At 36.5% G+C, this 22,129-nt stretch overlaps 2 protein-coding genes across 13 annotated transcripts in view; one reads left to right on the top strand and one right to left on the bottom strand.

Moving 5' to 3' along the window:
* The window catches only part of GOLM1 (golgi membrane protein 1), an 87,097-nt gene extending 83,208 nt beyond the window's left edge, over positions 1-3,889 (top strand). For all 4 annotated transcript variants that reach the window (XM_072606166.1, XM_072606164.1, XM_072606147.1 and 1 more), the window contains one exon: positions 2,965-3,889. In XM_072606166.1, coding sequence (XP_072462267.1) covers positions 2,965-3,047 — 83 coding nt within the window. In that variant the 3' untranslated portion in view covers positions 3,048-3,889. The remainder of the gene's footprint in view (positions 1-2,964) is intronic.
* A 3,429-nt stretch (positions 3,890-7,318) lies between these two features.
* Positions 7,319-22,129, bottom strand: part of NAA35 (N-alpha-acetyltransferase 35, NatC auxiliary subunit) — a 73,890-nt gene continuing 59,079 nt past the window's right edge. For 8 of the 9 annotated variants that reach the window (XM_072606110.1, XM_072606062.1, XM_072606085.1 and 5 more), the window contains 7 exons: positions 21,619-21,797; positions 19,710-19,846; positions 18,073-18,140; positions 14,756-14,896; positions 13,473-13,595; positions 8,788-8,868; positions 7,319-7,707 (listed from right to left, as the gene is read on the bottom strand). In XM_072606110.1, the coding sequence (XP_072462211.1) occupies positions 7,648-7,707; positions 8,788-8,868; positions 13,473-13,595; positions 14,756-14,896; positions 18,073-18,140; positions 19,710-19,846; positions 21,619-21,797 (789 nt within the window). In that variant the 3' untranslated portion in view covers positions 7,319-7,647. The remainder of the gene's footprint in view (positions 7,708-8,787; positions 8,869-13,472; positions 13,596-14,755; positions 14,897-18,072; positions 18,141-19,709; positions 19,847-21,618; positions 21,798-22,129) is intronic. The other variant, XM_072606074.1, reaches the window with a different exon arrangement.

The following is a 22,129-nucleotide window of genomic DNA, read 5'->3' as shown; positions in this document are numbered from 1 at the left end:
ATTGCTTCACTTGGTGATCTCATCAGCTCTCATGGATTTAATTATCTCTATGTTGATAATTTTCAAATCTCCCTATCCTCCCCTAACCTCTCTCCTGACCTCTAGTCTGATGCTTCTAATTGCCTTTCAGATATCTCAAACTGGATGTCTTATAGACATCCTTGTACTCAGTCAACTCCAGTGGTTTCCTGTCAACTCCAGCATCAAATATAAAATCCTTGTCGTTCATAATCCAGTTCCAACCCCCCAACTCCCACCTTTCTAGTCTTTTTACACCTTACTTCCCACCACATGCTCTTCCATCCAGTGATAGTGATCTCCTGGATGTTCCTTGAATAAGACACTCCATCTCTAGGCTCTGGCTATTTTCTCTGACTGACCTCCTTGCCTCAAATGCGATCTCTCCTTAATTTCACCTACTAACCTCCTTGGCTTCCTTCAAGACCCAAATAAAATTCTGCCTTCTCCAGGAAGCTTTTTCCCAACTCCTCTTACTTCTAGTGCCTTTTCTCTGTTAATTATTTCCTATTTATCATGTATATAGCATGTATGTGTATATCATGTATACATGTATATATCATGTATAAATTTCCTATTTATCATGTATGTAGTCTATACATCTTTGTTTTCCTGTCATCTCCATTAAATCATAAACTCCTTGAGGGCAGGGACCATCTTTTGGCTTTTTTTTTTCCTTAGTGCCTAGCACAGTGCCTGACACATAGTAAGTAGGTCCTGACTGGCTTCCCCGAACATGTGCCCTATAGAATTAGGAACACAGACAAGACTGTTGGAATTCTCTGAGATAATCCACACTCTGGCAGCATTTCTTTTGCTAATGTCATAGTAATTTCCATCTGTGATAGTTCTTTCCTACTGAGAAAATCTGGCATTTTAAAAAAATACACTGACATGATAAAAAATTTTTCTAACAGAATATTAGCTATAACCTGTGTGGTGCCACAACAGAAAGATCAAATGTTATAGTCAGAAGTTTGAGACTAGGTCCTAGCTCTCCTACTTCATACTCTTACCTCTATTAGCCTGTTTCCTCCTTTGTGAAATCAGAAGAAATTAGAAGAGTGAACTGGTATGATAATGCCTTAAACAAATAAACAAAAAGCCAGACCTCTGGTTTCACTGGTCCAGGGAACTCTACATGAGCAAAGACTCTTTCAATGCTGATCGGAACCTGTTCTTCAGCTAGTAGTCTTTGCTTGGCCCAACAAGGCAAAACCAGGAGCATTGGATGGAAGATGCAAAGAGGAAAATACAGGCTTCATGTGAAGAAAAACTTTCAGACTATGAAAGCAATCCCAAAGATGGGCTGCCTCAGGAGAAAATGGGTTTCCTCTTCACTAGGAATTTTCAAGTAGAGGCTAATTGACCACATTGGAGATATTGTAGATGGGACTTCAAAGCAAAAAGGGCTGGAATCAGAGGTCCTGGATTCAAATTCTCCTTCTGATACTGTTTGACATTGGATCTCATTTTCCTCCATCTGCAAAATGAGGGGATTGATATGCCATTCCAGTTTTAAATCAGTGAGTCTATGACTAGATGGCCTGACATTAATTCTTTCCCAATTCTGATGTTTTATGCCTTGATGTTTCAATGATTGTTATTTTATGGATTATAAAATAGCCTTGAGTATGTTCTCTTTACCAAACTGTATTGTTGTAAATCTGTTTCTCACTACATTATGCTTTGAATCAAAGTATGTAACTAAAGTGCTCTACTCCCATGAAGCTAGGGAGTTCTCACCTTTCTTTCCTTGGCACAGGTTACTATGGGAGCTTCACATTCCCTGCCTATTAACATATATATATATATAACATATATAGCTCCATTCTCTTAAGTGATTTGCCAGAACACAAGAAAGCATCACACCAGGAGCTGAGATCCTGTGCCATGTCTATCAGGAATTCTGCAAAAGATGTTTTGAACCTCCCTTTAAATGTCAGCTAGCAGTGACTTTTATAGCTTCACAAGAGTTCTGAAACTTTCTTCTGAGAGCTGCCATTTTTCTGCTGGTGGTCTTTATTTAGTCTGAGGCTAAGTATAATAAACTGAGGAGGCAGAAGAAAAAACAAAAGCCCTTTCAGAGAGTTGTTGGCAGGAGGGGTACTCTAATCATCAAGTAGAATTGTGGTATTTTGAGGCAGCAGAAGATTTTTCAACTGTACGATGCAGGAGAGATCATGCTGGACCTGGTGTCTGATTTAGAATCCAGTAAGTGGCTCTGAAACAATTTAGGTGGCCATGAGCAAGCACTTCTGGAAAATCTATTTCCCCATCTACAAAATAGAAATATTTTCAGTGCCTACTCTTGGGGAAATTTTGAGGAAAGTGTTTTTAAATCTTCAAGCTCTATAGAAATGTTATTACAGGGAAGGTGAGAAAAAAAGTTATCCGTTCAGACTAACTTTTAGAGACTTGGAAAAATCCCTTTTAGGGGTAAGTATAATTATGAAATTTTTGAATCATTTTTCACAGAGCTGGCTCACTGGTCTTAGGTTAAATTCATGATGAATTAGAAATGCAAGTACATGTTATATGTATCTTTTAAGTCTTTCACAATCCTGGGTGCCCTCTTGCTTTCTCTGTAGCTTTATCCTCCCAAAATGTAAAAACCCAGACCCAAACACCATTGTGAGACTTTGACTGCATTTGATAATACAAAGTAAACATTTGTGTAATTAACATAGAATATGCATGTTTTTAATGCTTACAGAGGCTGATTATTTCATGATAACTGTTGGTGTATCTGTGGGATTTTCATTTAATAGTATATTATCCTTAATCAGGAAACCTAACTCCCCATTTTAAGGTTGCTCCTATGGGGACATGTAGTAATCCACTTTATAATACAGTTTGTAGGAACTCATCCATCATGGCGGGAAATGGGTGTTGTATATGGTGGTTTTTAAAAATGTTAATACAGAGAATTCCTGTTCCTCTTAGAACCAGATACTGACAAGCAGAACAAAGTCAACATGAACGATAACTTAGTTGAAGAACGTGAAAAAAGGGATCAAGCAAAGTGAATCCAGAGTTGAAGAGAGACCTCACAACAGACGATCCCTACGACAATGGAACATTCATAAGTATGAAGCAATCTAATGGGTGCACTGGGAGATCAGTGCTGGGAAATTTTACTATGTACACAAGATGCCAGTTAATACGGGGAAAAATAAGAATGTCAACTATTGAGACAGGACTTGGGTTGGTTTGTTTTTTCCCCTGGAATCTGCTTCAAGGTTTCTTAAACGGGTAGAGATTTTTAGAAAGGAAAAACTGACCACTTTTTGAAAAAATTATTAGAAAAATGGATAAAACCCATGAAAAGACTTGTCCTTGAAATAGCCCAGGAGTCACATTTCAAGTACGATTCTTAATATGATACCAGGGCTCCAATTATTCTTAAATGTTATTAAAAACTGTCTGATAAAGACAGTTTAAAAGTGAAGGCCACTCTGCTCTAGAGGACCCTCAGAGGTTGGTTTTTTTCTTTTTTCTGCTGTGGAGTCCATTTCTCCTTCTGCTGCTCAGTGTGTCACTCTTACATGTTTCTCAAGGTGAGCAGCGTATGTATTGAAGATTGGATAGCTGGCTGTCCTGCTTTGAGACAGATGCACTTCTTGGTAATTCTGACAATCAGAATAGCCCTTAAATACTGACTGTTAATAGACAAAACATTACTAGCAAGACTTTGAAGCAAGACTGAATGGAAAGTTCTTGTTTTGGTTGTGTGCATTTTATTTTTTAAAAATTCATCGTATAACACTATTTTTAAATGATTGTAACTTTTATGTATATTTCCTTTTCAGTTAGGGACTTCTCTAGTACTATTATGAACAAAGTACTACAATTAAATCTGTAAACACAACTGGAATCTGAGTGTTAATGTCACATGGGCATTTCTGGTGCACAGGACACCAAGATGGAAATGTAGAATTGTTACTAATGTAACTTTGATCTTGAAGTGAATCCATGCCTACTTGGGTTAAAACAAAATTAATAGAAGATATATTGTGTTCTGGATTTGGGAAGCTTGGAAAGAAAGGAGAAAATGAGGGGTTTTTTGTCATATATTTTACACATTAGTTTGTAAGGGGGAAAATAATCTATGTAACAGTTTCTTCTGATCTGAATAATTTAGTTAGATGATGATTATTTTTGGAAATGAATTCACCTTATTTTACTGTTTAATAGTTAATATGACTACTTTGTTATAACACAGACTGTGAACTTAGGTAACTAGATTTAAAGTCTGTGCTTAATATTTAAGGTAAAGAGGCATCCAACAAAACTATGAAATTACTTTTTGAATGCAAATTTCCATAATTTAGAAATCTCTAAAATATTATATGGCATATAATTAAGAAAACAGAATTTGCCTTAGAGCTGTAGTTAGAAACATAGTTTTTTAAACACAAGCAAATAGAAGTTCATTGAGGTTAATTCACCTTTCCCTACGTCACATGGAGGTCTCATGAACTGTAATCCAGTGTTCTTTTCATTAGGCCGCACTGCACTATGGGTTTATGTCACAGAGAGGTGAAGACAGACATTTTTTTAAGTGTCTTCTTTGTTTATTAGTCTTTTATCTTCCTCTTTACTCAGTTACCAAAAGTAACCATTTCTTAAAACCAGGAACTTGTTAGAAAGCACGTCAACAATTCCACGGTTTCACTTATGGTGACCTTATTTAGGTTGCTGTGGATAAAAAGCATCATCGCTTAGTAGCCAGCCTTGGGGTGAAGAACATCTTTGGACTGTGCAGGTTAAGGTTGGTCCTTAGAAGGATGACAGAGACTGTGGTTGGGTCCCTATTCTAAGGCTTAGCGCAGCCTTGTCAGAACTTGCACCATGCAGGCCTAGCTTTGAGAACCCAGGTTCACCTTCCTGCCACGACAGGGAAAAAAAGCTACAGACGATATAATCATCTGGAGGACATACAAAGGAACTTTAAAAAATAAGTGTTTGCCTAAGCTCTTCTCTGTGGTTTTTGGTAACTTGTTGATAGAGATGACATAAAATGCCTTTGAGATGCTGTTCACAGTGTCATCATCCTCTTATTCATGCAGTGATACATTCAGGGGTGGGAAAAATGAAATCAGCCATTGGCGATTGATTAACTAAAATCATTTTGGTAGCTCATGAAAGAATCTGACCCACCATCAGAAAGACAGTATATTCAACGTTTTTCCCTTCATGGTGGTAATGCTTTGGCCTGAGGCATCCACAATGAATTCTGCACCCTCTTGTGGCCACCAAGGAAGGAATAATTTTTCTAAGCAAACTAGTTGTCCAAGCACACGTCATAGAAAATTAGTCTCCTTTACTAAAGTTTAAGGAATTATTTTCCCAAAATCAGTTATATCAGCCTCAAATAATATCAGGCATTAGAAATGTGATCACCTTAGGGTTGGTTGTCTTTTCACGAGAGATTCTTAGGGTAGTTTTCTCTTATAATTCAGCCATGTGCTCTGACCCCTTAAGCAACTTTTTTTCAAGAGATCCCATGAATAGTTTTACTGTATTAGGTACATGAAGTGTTCCTCTCTACAATGAAGGGGATAGGATGGGGACAGAATTAACCCTTTGAAGTAAACCACCAGCTTACCACTGTTACAGATTCTGAAGGAAGAACAGCTCTCGTGTTATGGTTTGTTTGCTTTGTAACGGTTGTCCTTACAACTCATCGTAATTGCTATTTGTTAAACATTTGCTTGTAGTAAAACCTGGAATGGTGAAGTTAAACTGTGAAGAATTGTTTTAATCATGGGTCATTGTAGGGTAGATTAGATCCATTCCTACAGCTCTGTATTTGGCTTAGGTTAGTTTATATTATGAAATAATGAAGGGGATAATGTTTACGAACTTGGAAAAACTTGTCTAACATTTTTGTTTCAAATGTTTACTTTGAAATTGTTTGACTTAGAAAAATATTTAATACTTTAAAATAAAAACGAATACTGTTCTGTGCATGGGTTACTACTGCATTATTTTACTCGGATAAAAGAGTTGCAGAACGTTAGTGTCTTTTTGATGAGGTACTCAGTTGTCTAGAAGCAGTTCCTATTTAAAGGTCCAGAAATCCATGTTCAAGTTTCCTAAATTAAGTTGTAATTTTTATTTCTGAAAAATGATAGCTGTGACTGTAAGTCACTCCCTGTACCAATAGACCACAGGTTGAAAACGAACCCAAATGACAAAATTCTATATAAACAGTTCACCATTCCACTCCTACTTTTAGTACTCAAAAAGCATATTGTGGAAACCAAGAGGTCAAAGAAAAACAAAGAAGTGAAATGATGTTGGCAAGCAACAGGCCCCAGCCCAAGGATGAGCTCCTCCATACTGAAAAGAATTAATGTGGAACCAGTAAATGTTATTTTTTAGGGATGATAACCTTATTTTTTCAAAGCCATATGTTTCAAGTAACACAGGGAAAGACAGGAATTGGCCTCCGTATAATCTATCCATGACCTTCCTATATCTTCCCTTATCTTCTTGCTGGATAGAGCTCCTTCCATCAGTTTCTTGGGGTATGAAGGCTAGTGGAAGGTTCTAGGAGTCAGGCAGCATAGGGAGGCTGTGGAAGGAAAATTTGTGAGGGGAGAAGGGCACCAATAATTTATGTTTCAAAGAAGTATATATGCAAAACATTACTGGAGGTGGGCTGGTAGGGAGGCTCAAAAAGGGCATAGGAAAGGAAGCAACTCTTCATATGTACTGGCCATTTACAAGTCAGTGGTTCCTATGGCAGAGATTGTACACAAAAACAAAGAATGGTGTGGGCATTGTGCGAAAGAAAATCATGTATTACACCTCAACCAGAGGGTAAAGGAAGAAATGGGGAATAAAATCAAATACACAGTTATGTAAAACCAGCTCCCAAATGTAAGCAAATTCCTTTTTGAAAAATGCTACTGATGTGGGAAATTTTGCAGTTTTCAGAGATTACTATTATTATTTAGCTTTAAGATTCAATCACCTAGGTTTTCATCTTCACTAAATCTAAGATTAAAGTACATTGTTTTAAAATCACTTTTCCCATGCATTGTGCTTTCTCTTTACAGTTCAAGGATCCAAAAGTCTTGTATACTGAGATTTAAAAAAAAGGAACCAAATCCAACTTTAAGTACGAACAGGCTTCCAAATACACGTACTTACTGTCCAACAAAAGCTACGCACACCCTTTTCCTGAATGACCAAACCTTTAACTTCTTAATAAAAATAGAATAACTATTCAAATATTAAAGATCAAAAATACATCAAAGTGCTATTGTATTTTCTCCCAGGCAGTGCATTTTCAGTCAAGAATTTTATTAACCTTTACAAACACCATTTCACTCAATTCGTTCATAAAAAATGATTTATGATTAGATCTGTAACAAAACCATACAATGTTGTTCATCAATAAGATCATTTCATCCATGGAACATAACAACAAACCACTTTAAAACAGCAGTTTTCATTCAGGTCATGTGAGGCTGTCAGATTCAAAGTACTCCATATGAAGATTCTATTAAGAAATCCATTTCACCTCAAGCGTATGGTAAGACTGATGGATGTCTGCTCTCTGGTAGAATTTAAGTTCAGATTCTGCCTCTTTAGGGTCAGTCTTTAAAGTTCCTTTCAAACAAGTTTCACAACTGGAAAGTATTTATGAGCAGTGAAGTCAAACTCAGGGGGAACCTGGAAGGAAAACCAGAAAGCCAATTCATCCATTCACAAACATGTATTGTATCACATAAGGCTTTTTATCAGTGTGGTATCCAGAGGCATGACATAAGAACTGGAGATGAGAAATGGGTTTTGTGAAAGTTAAAGGACCTAGCATTATTAGGGAATGTATACTTACTGGCTGTTTTTCATTTCAGTATCTGAACAAGTGGAAACAGACTGAAATTTGTTGAGTTTAGCAATTTATTTATCTCTGAAAACCACCAGGAGGGTCAATCAATGTCAGTGAGCATTTGTTTGATGCATAAAAAAAGGGAAAAGGAAAAATGGGAAGGGACAAACATGGAGTGGAAAAGGAAAGAAAAAGGAAAAAAAGAGGAGAGGAGAATCGCACATGGACTACCAAGACTGCTTCAGGTATCATTCAGTTGCATTAATGTAATGTCATAGGTTAAAACTACCTAATTAATGGAACTTCCCGGTGAGGGTAATTAAGCCCTGGAATCTGAATAATGTTATTACCTGGAGATCTTAGAAAATGATAAATAAGTCCTTTATTTAGGTATTCTCCTGCCAACAGGGCAGAAAATAGCTTTAAAAATGTCCCTTTCAGCAATATGTTTCTATGAATTTTCTTTCACAATATGCATCTATACATTTTCCTGAAATATAAAACCCCTAGAATGTATGATTTTATTCAACTAAACTTGTAACCCTCAAAAAAAAAAATGGCAACCATAAATGTTAATGGTTGATATTCATAGGGCACTTTTAGGTGTCTGGATCAGCTAAGTGAAGTGAGTTTCAGGCTGATTAAGCCAAAGAAGGGTCAGAAGTAGAATTCCATTTTCATCTCCTGACTCCAAATTCAAATTTCTTTCCATCACACCAAGCTGTTTCCAGTGCTGCTGCCTGTCTGCTTTTGGTGCACACTCTATAAATGTTACATCACCCCTTCTTGGCCAGATACTTTTTTGTATTCCACATTTCTGAGTAGACATTTAGTGCGATATAATATATAATGATTATATGAAAACACATTTTTATAGTTAAAAGATAAGGGCATTTCAGGTTTTCTGTCACGTGTTTTACCTTAGATTCCTTCTTGTGCCCTCCTGCCAATAACTTCATGACCACAATGTTAGGTTTGGCAACTTTTAGAATCCGACTGACCTAAGCAATAAACAGTACAAACTGTCAAAGCACAAAAGTTATGGTCAATGTGTCTTAAGACACCAATCAAAATATCTGCAGTGTGACATCATTAATTTTTCATTAAAAAAAAAGGCAGGACAAATTCTGATTAGTATCTAGAATACCTTTGTTAGTGACAAGCCCCAGAAACACTCACTTCCTTAACTCTAATTTAATATAACAAAGGAATTCTGTGACTTTGAGCATACACGCAAATCAAATTTCTATAAATCAATGTCTTAAGCAATTTGTTCCCTCAATAATAAATACGTATAAAGAATAAAAGTAAAGGATATAAGAATATAAAAGTGTAAGAATAACCGTATGCCAGCAACAAAGACAACTCTAGAGTATCCCATTACATTTAAAATGAGATTTGTGTGAAGGACACAAGGTCCACTGTCTCCTGTTCTTTCTGATGTCAGCATTCTTAGGACATGGAAAACTACCCAAATTTTATTATCAAGTCTGGGAAAGATGAACTTACCCAGTCTTGGCACACTGCACTAATACACCTCTCATACTGACTCCCTAATCCTGAAGTCACTCAGCCATTCAGCCTCTGCTCCTGTACTTGGGAGGCTTCCTTAGCCTTAATTCTTCCCAGATTCACTTAAACCTAAAGCCTTTCTCTAAATATCATTCCTAAATTGAAAAAAAAATTAGTCCACTGTGTTCCTGAATTAAATTCTCAACAAACCCTTATCTTCTTGAGCTTTTTTCTGCTTCTACTGTTCCTTCAATGATTACGTATTACAGTAAAATAATCCTACTTTTCATCAGTTCTACTGAGTTGACATTATTCAATCTATTTCTAAACTGCATAGTTTAATTACTTTATTCTGAATTTTATTAGCTGTATCCAGCTGTTTTTCCTTAGATATCTTAAGAAACTTCTTGGATGGTTCCTGAAGATGCTTCTGTACATTTTTCCTCAGTTACTTTTTTGGTATTTCTGTTTTTGTTGTATTATATAACATTCAGGAAATACTTCAACACTTCAACCAATATTTCTCTTAGCTTCCATTTAAATATAAACCTGGTTTTCCAACAAGATGCGCCCTATATTAGAGGCCACTCTTTCTATTCCTCGATTCATAGGGCCAGGAAGGGAAGTTCCCCTCTACCATTTTTTTATCATTACTCATTAGTAACTTTCCCCTTTTGAAACCATTAAAACCCCTTCTTTCTCTCTTGCTACTTTCTAATGATTTTAGGACTTAGCTCAGTCTTCCCCATCCCATCGGCTTATGCTCAGGTACTTCAGTTAACAACTTCTCTAACAAACTGACCACAAAATTGGAGCTCTTTGGCTCTAATGAATTCCTCTACTTAAGCTCGGTTAACTACGTGAACAAGCATTCATGAAGTACTTGCCACGTGTCAGCCACGGTGCTAAGGACACAAAGAAAGGCAAAATCAGTCCCTGACCTCAAAGGGAGACGACACATAAATAACTAGATACAGAAAATATTTACACAGAGTATGGGGAAAGTAATCTCACGTAAGAGGAAGGTATGGGAAGCCCGGCATCTTGGTGAGATCTGAGCTCAGTATGATGCATCCCAGGCATGGAGAACAGTCATTGCAAAGGCATGGAGAGAGGAGACAGTGTATTATGTGTGAAAAACCGCAAACAGAAAAGCAAAGATGGATCATGGAGTGTGTATGTATATGGGGTAATAAAGCAGAACATCAAGAAGGTAAGAGAAGGTCAGGTCAGGTGAGAAGAGCTTTAAAATACGAAACAGCGGACGTTAGAGGTACTAAGAAGCCGACAGAATTTAGGGATGTGGTGAGTGTGACATAATTAAGCCTATGCTTTAGGAAAATCACTTTGGCAACAGGAGGATAGGCAAGGAGATCAATTAGGGGGCTACTTCAATAGTCCAGGAGAACAGTGTCAAATGCTGCAGAGCTCAAGAAATGAGAATTGAGAAAAGACCATAAGAGTTGGCAATTAAGAAATCACTGGTTAAGTTTGTAAATGAACGATGAGGTCAGAAGTGTAGACCTCACTATTTCTTGGAACCGAAATATATCACTCCAAGATCCAGGATGATAAAATTCCTCAAACTAATAAAACCAATTTTCTTTCTAATCCACCCTTTCTGCTCACGCTAAATCTATTCTTCACTAAAATTTGGTACTTCGCTCTTTATCTGTTGGTACTTGCTCTACTTTGTCTTTACCTCTATAGACAGCTTTACTCCATAGTCTGCCATTTTAAAATATTGCTAGCCACCATATTTTGCCTTTTGGATTTTTTGCTATTCCACATTTGCCAAATCTTATCCTTTAGGAATATCAACTATCTAATTTTTTCATTACTGTTTGTCAAACAAAAGTCACTAGAGAAAGCCACAAAATCATGGTTTCACCTAATCTCTTAGACTCTAACTGCCATGTTGCTAATACAGAGTTCCTCTGCTCTACTCTTAATCATTTCCTCTCTCATTCTCCATAGCAACTATTTCAAATTTTTCTTCTCTTTTCAAACTCCTACCTTTCATACTTAAAGCAAATGTCCTGGCATCCTACTGCACTGAAATTGTGGTTTTCTCAAGAGAAACCTTTCAATATTCTGTCTCAACAAACAGTAACCCTTTCTTCAGTCCTCCTCCTTGACTATGACCTCCTATGGGATATATTCCCTTCTTACCTGATTTCAGACACACCATTCTCTTAGTCCTCAGCTACCTCTCTATTCATTTTCTACTTCATTCTCCTCTCCTATCTAACCCCATAAGTATTCCCAGTGTTTGGTCCTCAGTTCTCTTATTCTTTTTGTTTTCATTATCTCTCCTTTACATCCATCCTCCCTAGTACTGCCAGACTAATCTTTTCTTATGCATAAATGTAGACATTTCATTGCTGGGCTCAACTATTGTTTACTGAGTAAAATTCATTCTTCTGCTTGACATAAGAACATTCCACAATATAGGCTTATTACTTTCCTCCAAATACTCTACGCTCCATTTTGTCCCTCCAGAATACTATTAATTTCTTGCTACTGGAATTGTTTACATTACACCCAGAATGCCCTTCCTCCTGCTCACACTATTTACCTGCTGAATTCCTAAACATCTTTTATAGCCCAACTCATTTGCCCCCAAGCTTTCCCTGAAGCTTGCCATGGTAACAAGTTAGATGCTTGGATTTCACACAGTCCTTTCTTCTGCAGCTCTTTAATGCTACTGTTTCTATGTTTCATCCTACAACTATATTGTAAGCTACACAAAGACAGGAAACATGTCTTATCTAAACTTGTATTCTATACAACATTATACAAAGTAAAAAGTATGCTGAATGAGTTGACTGTGAACCCAGTAAAGATATATCTAATTACTGAGGCAGAAGTAAAAACATCTTCAAAATTTAGCTGGATTTTTAAAATATGTTACAGCAAGCTTTTACCACACACACACACACACACACACACACACACACACACACACACACAGAGACAAATCCATATGTTATATATTAACATATGTAGTAATGCAAAAGTCAGTGAATTCATGAAAATAAATTTCACTATATACGCAGATATGTAGACAGTAAAAGCTTGCTATAATGTGTTAATATAGAGTGAAAGATTACTGTAATGTAATATACATGCACATACATATTTATAAATTTATATACAAATAATCATGACAGGATTATATAACAGCATGCTAACTGACCCTTTTTTCATGACATTAGCAATTTCAGGCTATGATACCCCTTCTGTTAAACTAATCTGAGTAAGATTTTGAGCCTACAGTTTCCCAAATCGTTTGATAAAATATGCTCTATATACTTGGAGAGAAGGCATTTTTTCCCTGAACCAAAGATACTTATACAAAGGCAGAAGCAATATAATTATACTTTTAAATGGTAGTACTGAAGAATGTGTGAGAAGCAGGGCAAAAAAAGAAGGGAGACAGACGAGTATGTGTCGGGAAGGGCCTGGGATGGGGAGAAAGAGGTGGGGAGAGAGAGAGATTGTTTTATGTTGTCCTGTTTCAAATTTAATATACCAGTTTTTACATTTAAGAAACTGTGGCTAAAACAAGAAGGAAACTTTAGCATAAAAAGCTGTGGGCATCGTGAACCTGTTTTCAACTTTCTTACTGCTTTGCTTATTATTTTAAGTTCTGCCTGTATCTTTGACAAAACTCATTCAAGCCATAATTTTGGTCAAATTAGTCTCCAAATCAATTTGGTAAGAGAACAATCAAAACTTTTGAGCTTCTTGCCAATAACACTACTGTGTAAATGAACCAATGCTAACTGGTTTTCCTGAAAATTTTATAGGATTATTTCTGCCACATAACTATGTATAAATGTTGCCTAACTTCTATATGCATCAATTTTACCATTTACAAAATGGTCATAGTGATGACAATGTCATAGAAATAATAACCTAAGACTACCAAGGTTAAGATTGCAATATTATTTGAAAAATTCAGAAAAAAGCAATAAATTTTTTTTATCAACAATAATCTTTCATTTAAATAGTTCCATTTTCATCGAGGAACGGGGGAAAAGGTGTTCTGCACAGTTGCTTCTAGTACCACCGTGTCATCTGGTCTTACCTCATGGTCTGGATTTGGGATATTCTCCAGTATCATTTTTGCCTGTTGAAAGTGTTTACTAGCTGCCATGTAGAGGTCAGCAGACTGAGGAGGTGGACTATATTTATTAAGGTCAGACATTTCCTAAATAGAAAAAGAGAACACACTGTCTAGAATATATACAATATGCAAGACCTTAAAATAATCTTTATCAAAGGCATCTACATTGGTTGACTTTCTATTATCATGGATCATAAAATAAATATATTATACTGCCCTATTTGTTTTTCCAAATGGAATTCAATTTCCTACCTTTATAAATAATATAAAGTAGGCCATTATAATTTAAATTAAAAATCTTTAAATAGAGGCAATGTAGTATAGTGGTAGATCTTCAATAAGAATATTTTGGTTCAAATTCTACCTCTAATTGTTTATTCTTTGACTTCAGGCAAGTAGCTTAACTACTCTGTAACTCAGATTTCTCCCTCAAGTTCATAACGTAAGTCAAAAATGGGCTGCCATCTGCATTGGTGGAAGGATTTCCCACAATGGGAGTACCCAACACTTCATGAAAGCAGAAATTGTTCGTATATTCATAATATCTTCTGTGGTTCAGTCTTTTTTTAATCATGTCCAACTCTTCATGACCCGATTTTGGAGTTTTCTTGGCAAAGGTAGTGGAATGGTTTGCCATTTCTTTTACTAACTCATTTTACAGATGAAAAAACTGAGGCAATTAGGATTAAGTGATTTGCCCAGGGTCACACAACTAGTAGGTGTTTGAGAACAGATTTGAACTCAGGAAATAAGTCTTCCTGACTCCAGGCCCACCACTTTATTACCCGTTCCCATGAGTTCCTTAAGATACTATAAATAAAATGTTGCTGAAAGACCAAATAAAGTCAAATAATTTTCAGGCTATTTAAAATCTTGCCTTAATGTTATGACAAGATTCCACATAGTACTCAAAGTAATTGATGGTGCTAATTGAAATTAACAAAATACGTATTTAAAAAACCTCATATCGAAAAGTAGGTGATACACTGATACAGTGCTTTGAGAATTACATAGTATTTTCCTCATAGCAACTTCAAGGTAGGTAGTGCAATTACTACCCTTATTTTACACACAAAAACTGATACTCAAAGGGTTAAGTGATCTGCCAAGGGTCCAACCCAGTGTTGGAGCTGGGACTGAATCACAGGTGGTTTGGCTCTAAGAGCAACTATTCTTCCTCCATGACACCAAGCTTCCAGGTAGGTATACAGAATCAAGACTGCCATTCAAATACAAAAGTTTACCTTGAATTGCAAATAGTGCACTGGGGGTGGTGTGATAACACTGTTGAATGGAGCAAATCTGTGCTCATATCGAACCTGTTCACTATCCAACTCAAATTTGGGTTTTCTTACTTTACCATCCATGTCAAAAGCTATCATGGTCTAAAAGGAAAGTGGGTGAGAATGGTAATATCAATATAAAAATACTGATTACAGAAAACAATAGCAACATGCTGAGTATCTTATTACCTGCGATATAAAAACGGAACAACAAGGTGGGTTCTGATCACCATTAATGGTTCTCCCCACCCCCCTCCCCTTCCCCAGTCCCTATAATTTTCAAGCAGGGTTCCATGTCCATTGAATGTTCCACTCTCTACAGAAGTTAATCTCCCGGCACCCTGCACAAACGTGACTGATTCACAGCTCATGTCATCAGGGACATCACACCTGGAAATTCTTATTAGATGAGCTACATTTCCCGAGAATATACAGAGGCCTCCATACAAAACAAACCTAATCCAACCCAAGCTAGCAAGGCAGTGAGGGATGGCCTCCGGACTTGCCTCTTCTCCTGCAGGGTCTCTGTTGTGTTCATTTTTATACATGTAACAATTTGAACTCACATGTACAGCAAGATTTTAGATGTGGATAGAGACTCTGGAGACTACTATATAAAAGTACAGAGAAAATTGGAGAATTCTTTGATTCTCTTCTCACAGAGGCAAAATAAATTTCTATGGAAAAGACCAAAAGATCATCTAATCCAATACACACATAAGAAAACTGACCTAAACCACTTGCCTAAAATCACACAGAGAAAGACCCAGAACTAATTTCTGGGCCAATGGTTTTCTCCACTGTGCCACTACTACCATCTTTTTGATTTCATCTATCTACTAGGGATTTGAACCCAGGTCTTCCTGATTTCAAGTCCAGCTCTCTATCAGGAGGTACAAATGATATACACATCCTTCAGGAACAGATATAGTTAATGCTGGTGACTCTCAAGTCCTTTATTTCTAGTACTGAAATGGAACGACCCTTCTTTTACAGTCGAAGGAAACTGTATTTGCTATTACTGTGTATGTAATGTATGTGTGGGATTGTAAAACAGAATCCAGAGAGGTACTTCTCTAAAAGCAAATAACTCAATTATAGCAAAGAGGGCAGACAGCCAGGTGGGTCCAGCATGAAATGCTTAGACTCAAATAGTATGCTGCTTTGACCTTAACCCTTACAAAAAGAGGTAAGAGCCAAAGCCAAGCACAGAAGCATCCTGAAGCTGAAGCTTGGTAGGCTATGACAAAAAGTCGTACCAGGTTTGAAAGAGAAGAGACGATGAGGTAGGGTGCTGATAACAACAATTCTATTTTGGCAGAATGCAGCATGTATGCCACAAGGGGAAGCTAGAGTTCCAGGATAGGTGTATACAAACAATAACTGAACCTCCTATGGTTAGATTAAGAACATTTTTAGCTAAGAAGTTTGCACTCTCTAACTCAATAATTCTGCCATTATACAACTTCTTTTCTTTTCCCCTTCCTTCCTCCTCCAAAGTTTTCAATACAACCTCCTTTAAAGTCTGATTACAATCCTTATTGTGTCTCTGAAAGTAAACCCTTTGTCACACAAGCCCTCTATCAGCTGAACTAAAGCTCTTGTAATAGGTGCCCAGTGAGAGTCTGACTCTCCTCCTTAATTAAATCTGAAGAGGCTCAGCATGAGAGTGGACATGGGACAAGGAGATTTTTCAGCCACCACAACTCTCAAACACCACCTATTTAAGCTATCAGAATTATAATATGCACTGGTGAAGAACCTGAGGTAACAAGATTGAGTTTTAGTCCCACACTTCAGCTTACCAGACATTTCTACATGCTGTTCCACTGTCAAATTAAATTGATCTACCAAAAGTAGAACTGAATTTTGCCATCAAACCAGTTTCTTATAAAAAAAACTTACTGATAGCACTACTAGTCATTGGGGCTGTAAGACCTCAAGAATCTGAAGGTTCCACTTTTTATACCTTAACCAATCACCAAATCCTATCAATTCTTCCTTTCCATTCCCACTGCTACTAACTTGAATTTAGGTCCTTGGTATGTTATAGCTAGAAGGAAGTATCTTGACATTTCCCTATCTTCAGTTTTTGCCCTCTTTAATCAATCTGCCATACTGCCACCAAATTAACCTCCCTTAAAAAATACTGATGTCAGCTTCCACTGCTCAAAATTTTTAAATGGTGCCCTTTTGACTACTGGATCAAGCATAAATTTCTTAGCCTGGTATTCACAGGATCATGTATTTATCTATTCAGATCTGGAAGACCTGGGATCAAGGCTATGTAGTCTAGCCCCTTTGTTTTACAGATGAAGAACTGAGGCTCACAGATGATAAGCAACTTGTTCAAGATCACCCAGGCACAAGCCTCAGAGAGAGGATTGGAGCCCAAGTGCTCTGGCATCAGCACTCTTTCCACTGTACTCTCCCACTTTGCAACATTCCTTAAATGTTCATTATTTAGTCTTTCCTAGACCTCACCAGCCCCAGAAGCCACCCAATTCTGTTGGCCTCTTTGCGGTTTCAACCCTAGGGCTCCTAGTTCTGCTCTCTGGAGCCAAGCAGAACAAATGCAATGTCTCTTCCACATGAGACAAGACAGGAAGAATCTAACAGGTCTTCTGCAGGATAAACACTCCCCAGTGCGAGGGACAGTGCTGAAGTCTACTTCAAGAAAACCCTGGATTCTGGTCCACTTGGGATTCTTACTGTTCCTCAAACACCCATGCCCTTTTTCACCTCTGCAACTTGCCCCCTCCCCCACCTTCTACCTCAAATGCTGGGGAGCAGCCATTTCCATGCATCCTTCACAGTACAAATCAAGTCCCAACTCCTCCAAGAATTGCTCTTTAATCACTTCAGCTGGAAATAGTTTCACTTTTGAATTAAGTCACTCATGTGGCATTAAACTACCATACAATATATAAGAAATATATCAGGCATAGAATTATAATATATACACTTTGTTTCCCTAACTGGACTAAACAATTTCAGGGTAGCGACTGTAACTTTTTCAATTTTTTTATCTTGTTGAGACAAAAGGATACTCGGCACAGGACATGCAAAAATTTGTTGAGCAACGAATGAATATACAACTGCGGCTGACTTCCCTCTCAACTGAGGAAAAAGTCATGGGCGTTAAAAAAACACTCCAAAAAAAAAAGAAGCAAATGTTAAGTGCAAAGAGTTGTGCATACAATAATCATAGCAACTGCTCTATATACAGAACAAATAAAAAGCAACAAAAACTTCACATTCACCAAATTGCCAATTACCTTATACATTCCAGCACACATGTTCTGATACGCCTGACTCATTGTGATTTCTCGGCTCAATGGGCGAACTACAATATAGAAAAAAATTCTGATGTATACTAATACCTTGTTCATTAATACAAAAAGAAAATTTACTATTTAAGGTTAAATTTCACTTTATAACAAGAACCTGTGTATAAGATAACCAAGAATGTGGGAATTGGTCCCCATTCTATATGATACGCAATATAAGGAGATTTCCAGTGTAAGATGATTTGGACAGAACCTTTGACTTCACAATGATATTTGCCTTAAGAATAATAACTCACACATATGGATTACTTGAAGGCAAGGACTGTTCCACTTTTCCCTTGAAACTATTTGTGCCTAGGTTGGTGTCTTACACATAGTAGCTGCATAATTACAAGTGTTGAGTTTTTTTTAAAAGCATTTTGATATGGCATTTTTTTTAGTTTACAAATTAATCTATCTGCAACTACATTAAGCAATCCCATCTGGACATTTGAAAAGCAAAACCATGGAGCTTCCTACTCCCTGTCTTCTTCATGGTTCATAAAGTATAGACTATAGACTTCTGAAAGCTCCTTGTGCTTTCCATCTGTTTTTTATTTAATTAATTTTATTTATTTTCAGTATTCTACAATCACTACCATACAATTTAGATTTTTTTTCCCCTCCCTCCCCTCTACCTCCTCCAGATGGCATACAATTGTATATAGGTTCTACACCTACATTCCTATTAAATACATTTTCACTATAGTCATGATGTGTAGAAGAATTAAAATGGGAGAAATCATATAACAAACCAAAATAACACACACGCACACAAATGAGCTGCTACATTCTGTGACTGAATTCCATAGTTCTTTCTCTGGATGTGGAAGACATTTTGCCTTAAAAGACCACTGGGAATTTTTTTAAGTCCTTGAATTGCAATGAAGTTCTAAGTCTACCAGAAAAAACTCTCGCACACTGTGGTCGTTGCTGTGCACAAAGTTCTCCTGGTTCTGCTCCTTTCATTCAGCATCAGATCACATTAGTCTTCCCAGGCCTCTCTGAAGTCTTCCTGTTCATCATTTCTTATAGCACAATAGTATTCTATTACATTCATATACCATAACTTATTCAGCCATTCTCCAATTGATGGGCATCCCCTTGATTTCCAGTTCTTGCCCACCACAAAAAGAGCTGCTATAAATATTTTCGTACATGTGGGACACTTTCCCATTTTTATGATCTCTTGGGGATATAGTCCTAGAAGCAATATTGCTGGGTCAAAGGGTGTGCTTCCCATCTTAAGGTCCTAAGATGTCCAGAACATCTGTGTAGTACACAACTCCTTCCCACATTGCCAATCCATCCCATATTAAGAGGACACAGACTCTTTTGCTTATTAGTGGAGAGGCTGAGGCTAGTGAATCACTAGAAGCTGGGCAGTTCTGAGCTGCAGTAGAGCTAAAGATGACTGAGACTATCTGAGGAGGGGTGAGAGAGAGGTCAGAGCTTCTCTGCAGATGAGGAGTGGCATAAGGCCCATGACAGGGAAGGAAAGGGAAGGATTTATTAAGTGTCCATCATCTGCCACAAATCATCCTATTTTTAAACCTCATGCCCTGCCTTTAGTTGTTCTAAGGTACCTTTCTTCTTTTTCTTCGTTTTTTTACTGCTCCGGCCTTTCTGCTGTTCCTCCATTATTCTTTCTTCTGCCATTTGTGAGCTATCAGCACGACTCAGTGTCGACATCAACCAGGCGTAAAGAAATTCAGACAGATACCTGCAATGAGAGAGTCCTTGGTTATTACTGAGTCATCAGCTGTTAGACAACTTCGTAACTACAGTTTTACAGATGCTATGTAGTTACAATCTGTTTAGGAAACATTAAATTATAATCTGTTAAAAATATCCTAAGTGGTTCTTCTTTTAACACTAGATCTAAAGAGTGTAATCTTAAGGGCCATTACTAACATTTTTAAGTTTCATGGCAACTCTGTGCCATTGTAAAATGTTTCAGTTTCAGCCAAACTTCACAAACTGACATTTCACATGAGGCTTCTTTACTTCAAACATATTAATGAAATGTTTTCTATTAAGTTAATAGAGTTAAATCTAACTCGTTAAGTTGAATCTAACTCATTATCAAAATGCTTATTATAGGTATAAGTAGGTCTTTCATATTAAATATACTCTATTATGTAAAATGGTTCAACAACAAAGGGTACCTCTATATGTATAATATAAAAGAAGTGAGAAATGTTTTCACTATTTCACATTTAATAACATCATTTTCAGATTTACTCATTTCACTGGAGTTACTAAACAAGCATATCTATGAATATTGATTTTTTTGGTATTATAAAACTAGTCATCATCATGTTTGGTTGCACTCAAATAGTCTAAACTCTCTATGCACCTAATGACCTAATGACCTAAATCTCTATGAAACTAAAGCTCAATATACTTAATCATCTGAAAGAGACCGAAGCATTATATTCAAGTTTTTAATTCCTAAAGATATTTTATTCAAATACATTTAAATACATTTTAAATTACATTCCATTGCCTTCTATGCTGCATAAAATGATTTTCATGATCATAACTCAATGCAAAGGAATCACAAAATGACTAATACAAATCTATGACCACTATCCTGGCAACATCTACATTGATTGGCCTGATTATAAAATTGTGTTATCAACTGTCACAAGGTGACAGTATTACTAGTAATTTTTCTAGTTTGTTGAATATAACAAATTAATAATTACCACCACACTTCACTAGACCAAAAAAGTGAGTTTTAAAACCCTGAATTATTAATTCTGCCAGCTATTTTTCTCCAACTGTTACACTTCTATACCCCAAACTTCCCAAACAACATTCCTGCTAGGCTTGCCACATCTCTCATTTATCAAAAGAAATGTGTCTTTTACTCTAAATAGCAGCAGTTACAAAATGAATGTGTAACTACTCTTTTAGAAAAAAATTTTAAAAACACTACTAATTCTAAAACCTGAAAAATCACCAGGTTACCTGAATCTTATGGTTTAATAATGGTACTGTAAAATCAGAGCTGGAAGAAAAAGACCAGCAAATAGGAGATTAAGCTTTCGTTTCTTTTTATCACTGACTATAATACACAAATGGGTAGGTAACATTATAGGAGTCATAATCCTTGAAAGGATTTAACCACAATAATATTATCAGCATCAGTAACAACTTTACATTTCCACAGAACTTTAAAGTTCTCCAAGTTCTTTCTTTACAACAAACCTATGAAAGCAGTCAGTGTAAGTGTAGTCCCCATTTTATAAATGACAAACATGAGGCTCAGAGAGGTTCAATAACTTACCTATGGTCCCAAACCTATTAAGTATCAACACTAAGACTTCAAACAAACTGATCTATTTTTCAAGATTCTAAATAAGTTTTTCACTTTTCTCCTAATGAGAGTTCAACTGTATACAATGGAAAAGTAACTTGCAAAAAGATTTTTCAATGGTCTCTTCTTTCCATCTCCTTAACATACAACTTTAAACAGTGTTCCCTTACCAATATATGTAGTAGTATTCATGCATACTGTATAGTTCCAATTCAAAGCCACTTAGAAGATACTGTATCATAATTCGAAGGTTATGATAAAGGACCCAGGTACCTAAACAGGCCAAATGTTGTCTTTGAGGTTCCTGTTTCAACAACATACTGTGAAGTGCAGCATCAACTTTCTCTGCCTATTAGAATAAAATATTTTAAAATATTGTCATAAAAAAGAATTTTAATTAAGACAGTGGAGAAACTTAAAAAAAATAAGTCAGGACAATAAATGAACAGAATAGAAAATACAATCCCATCTTCCCATAAAAATCATAAATTCTAATGGGCTTTTTGGGTTAAGTTCATACCCCCAAATCCTCATTCAGTAAAAGCTGACTAATTCTCCTCCATGTTTTTGCTATTATCATTTCCATTTTATTGTAAAAGGTAAAAATACAAAGAGGTAGTTTCAATAAACTCTTTACTTATACCACCTGGTAATGTTCTATTCATAAATTTACCTTTTAGA

The sequence above is a fragment of the Notamacropus eugenii genome, chromosome 1, assembly GCF_028372415.1.
Source record: "Notamacropus eugenii isolate mMacEug1 chromosome 1, mMacEug1.pri_v2, whole genome shotgun sequence".
In the NCBI taxonomy this organism is placed as follows: domain Eukaryota; kingdom Metazoa; phylum Chordata; class Mammalia; order Diprotodontia; family Macropodidae; genus Notamacropus; species Notamacropus eugenii.
The sequence above is the reverse complement of the archived record's forward strand: the minus strand, read 5'-3'. Positions and strand labels throughout refer to the sequence as shown.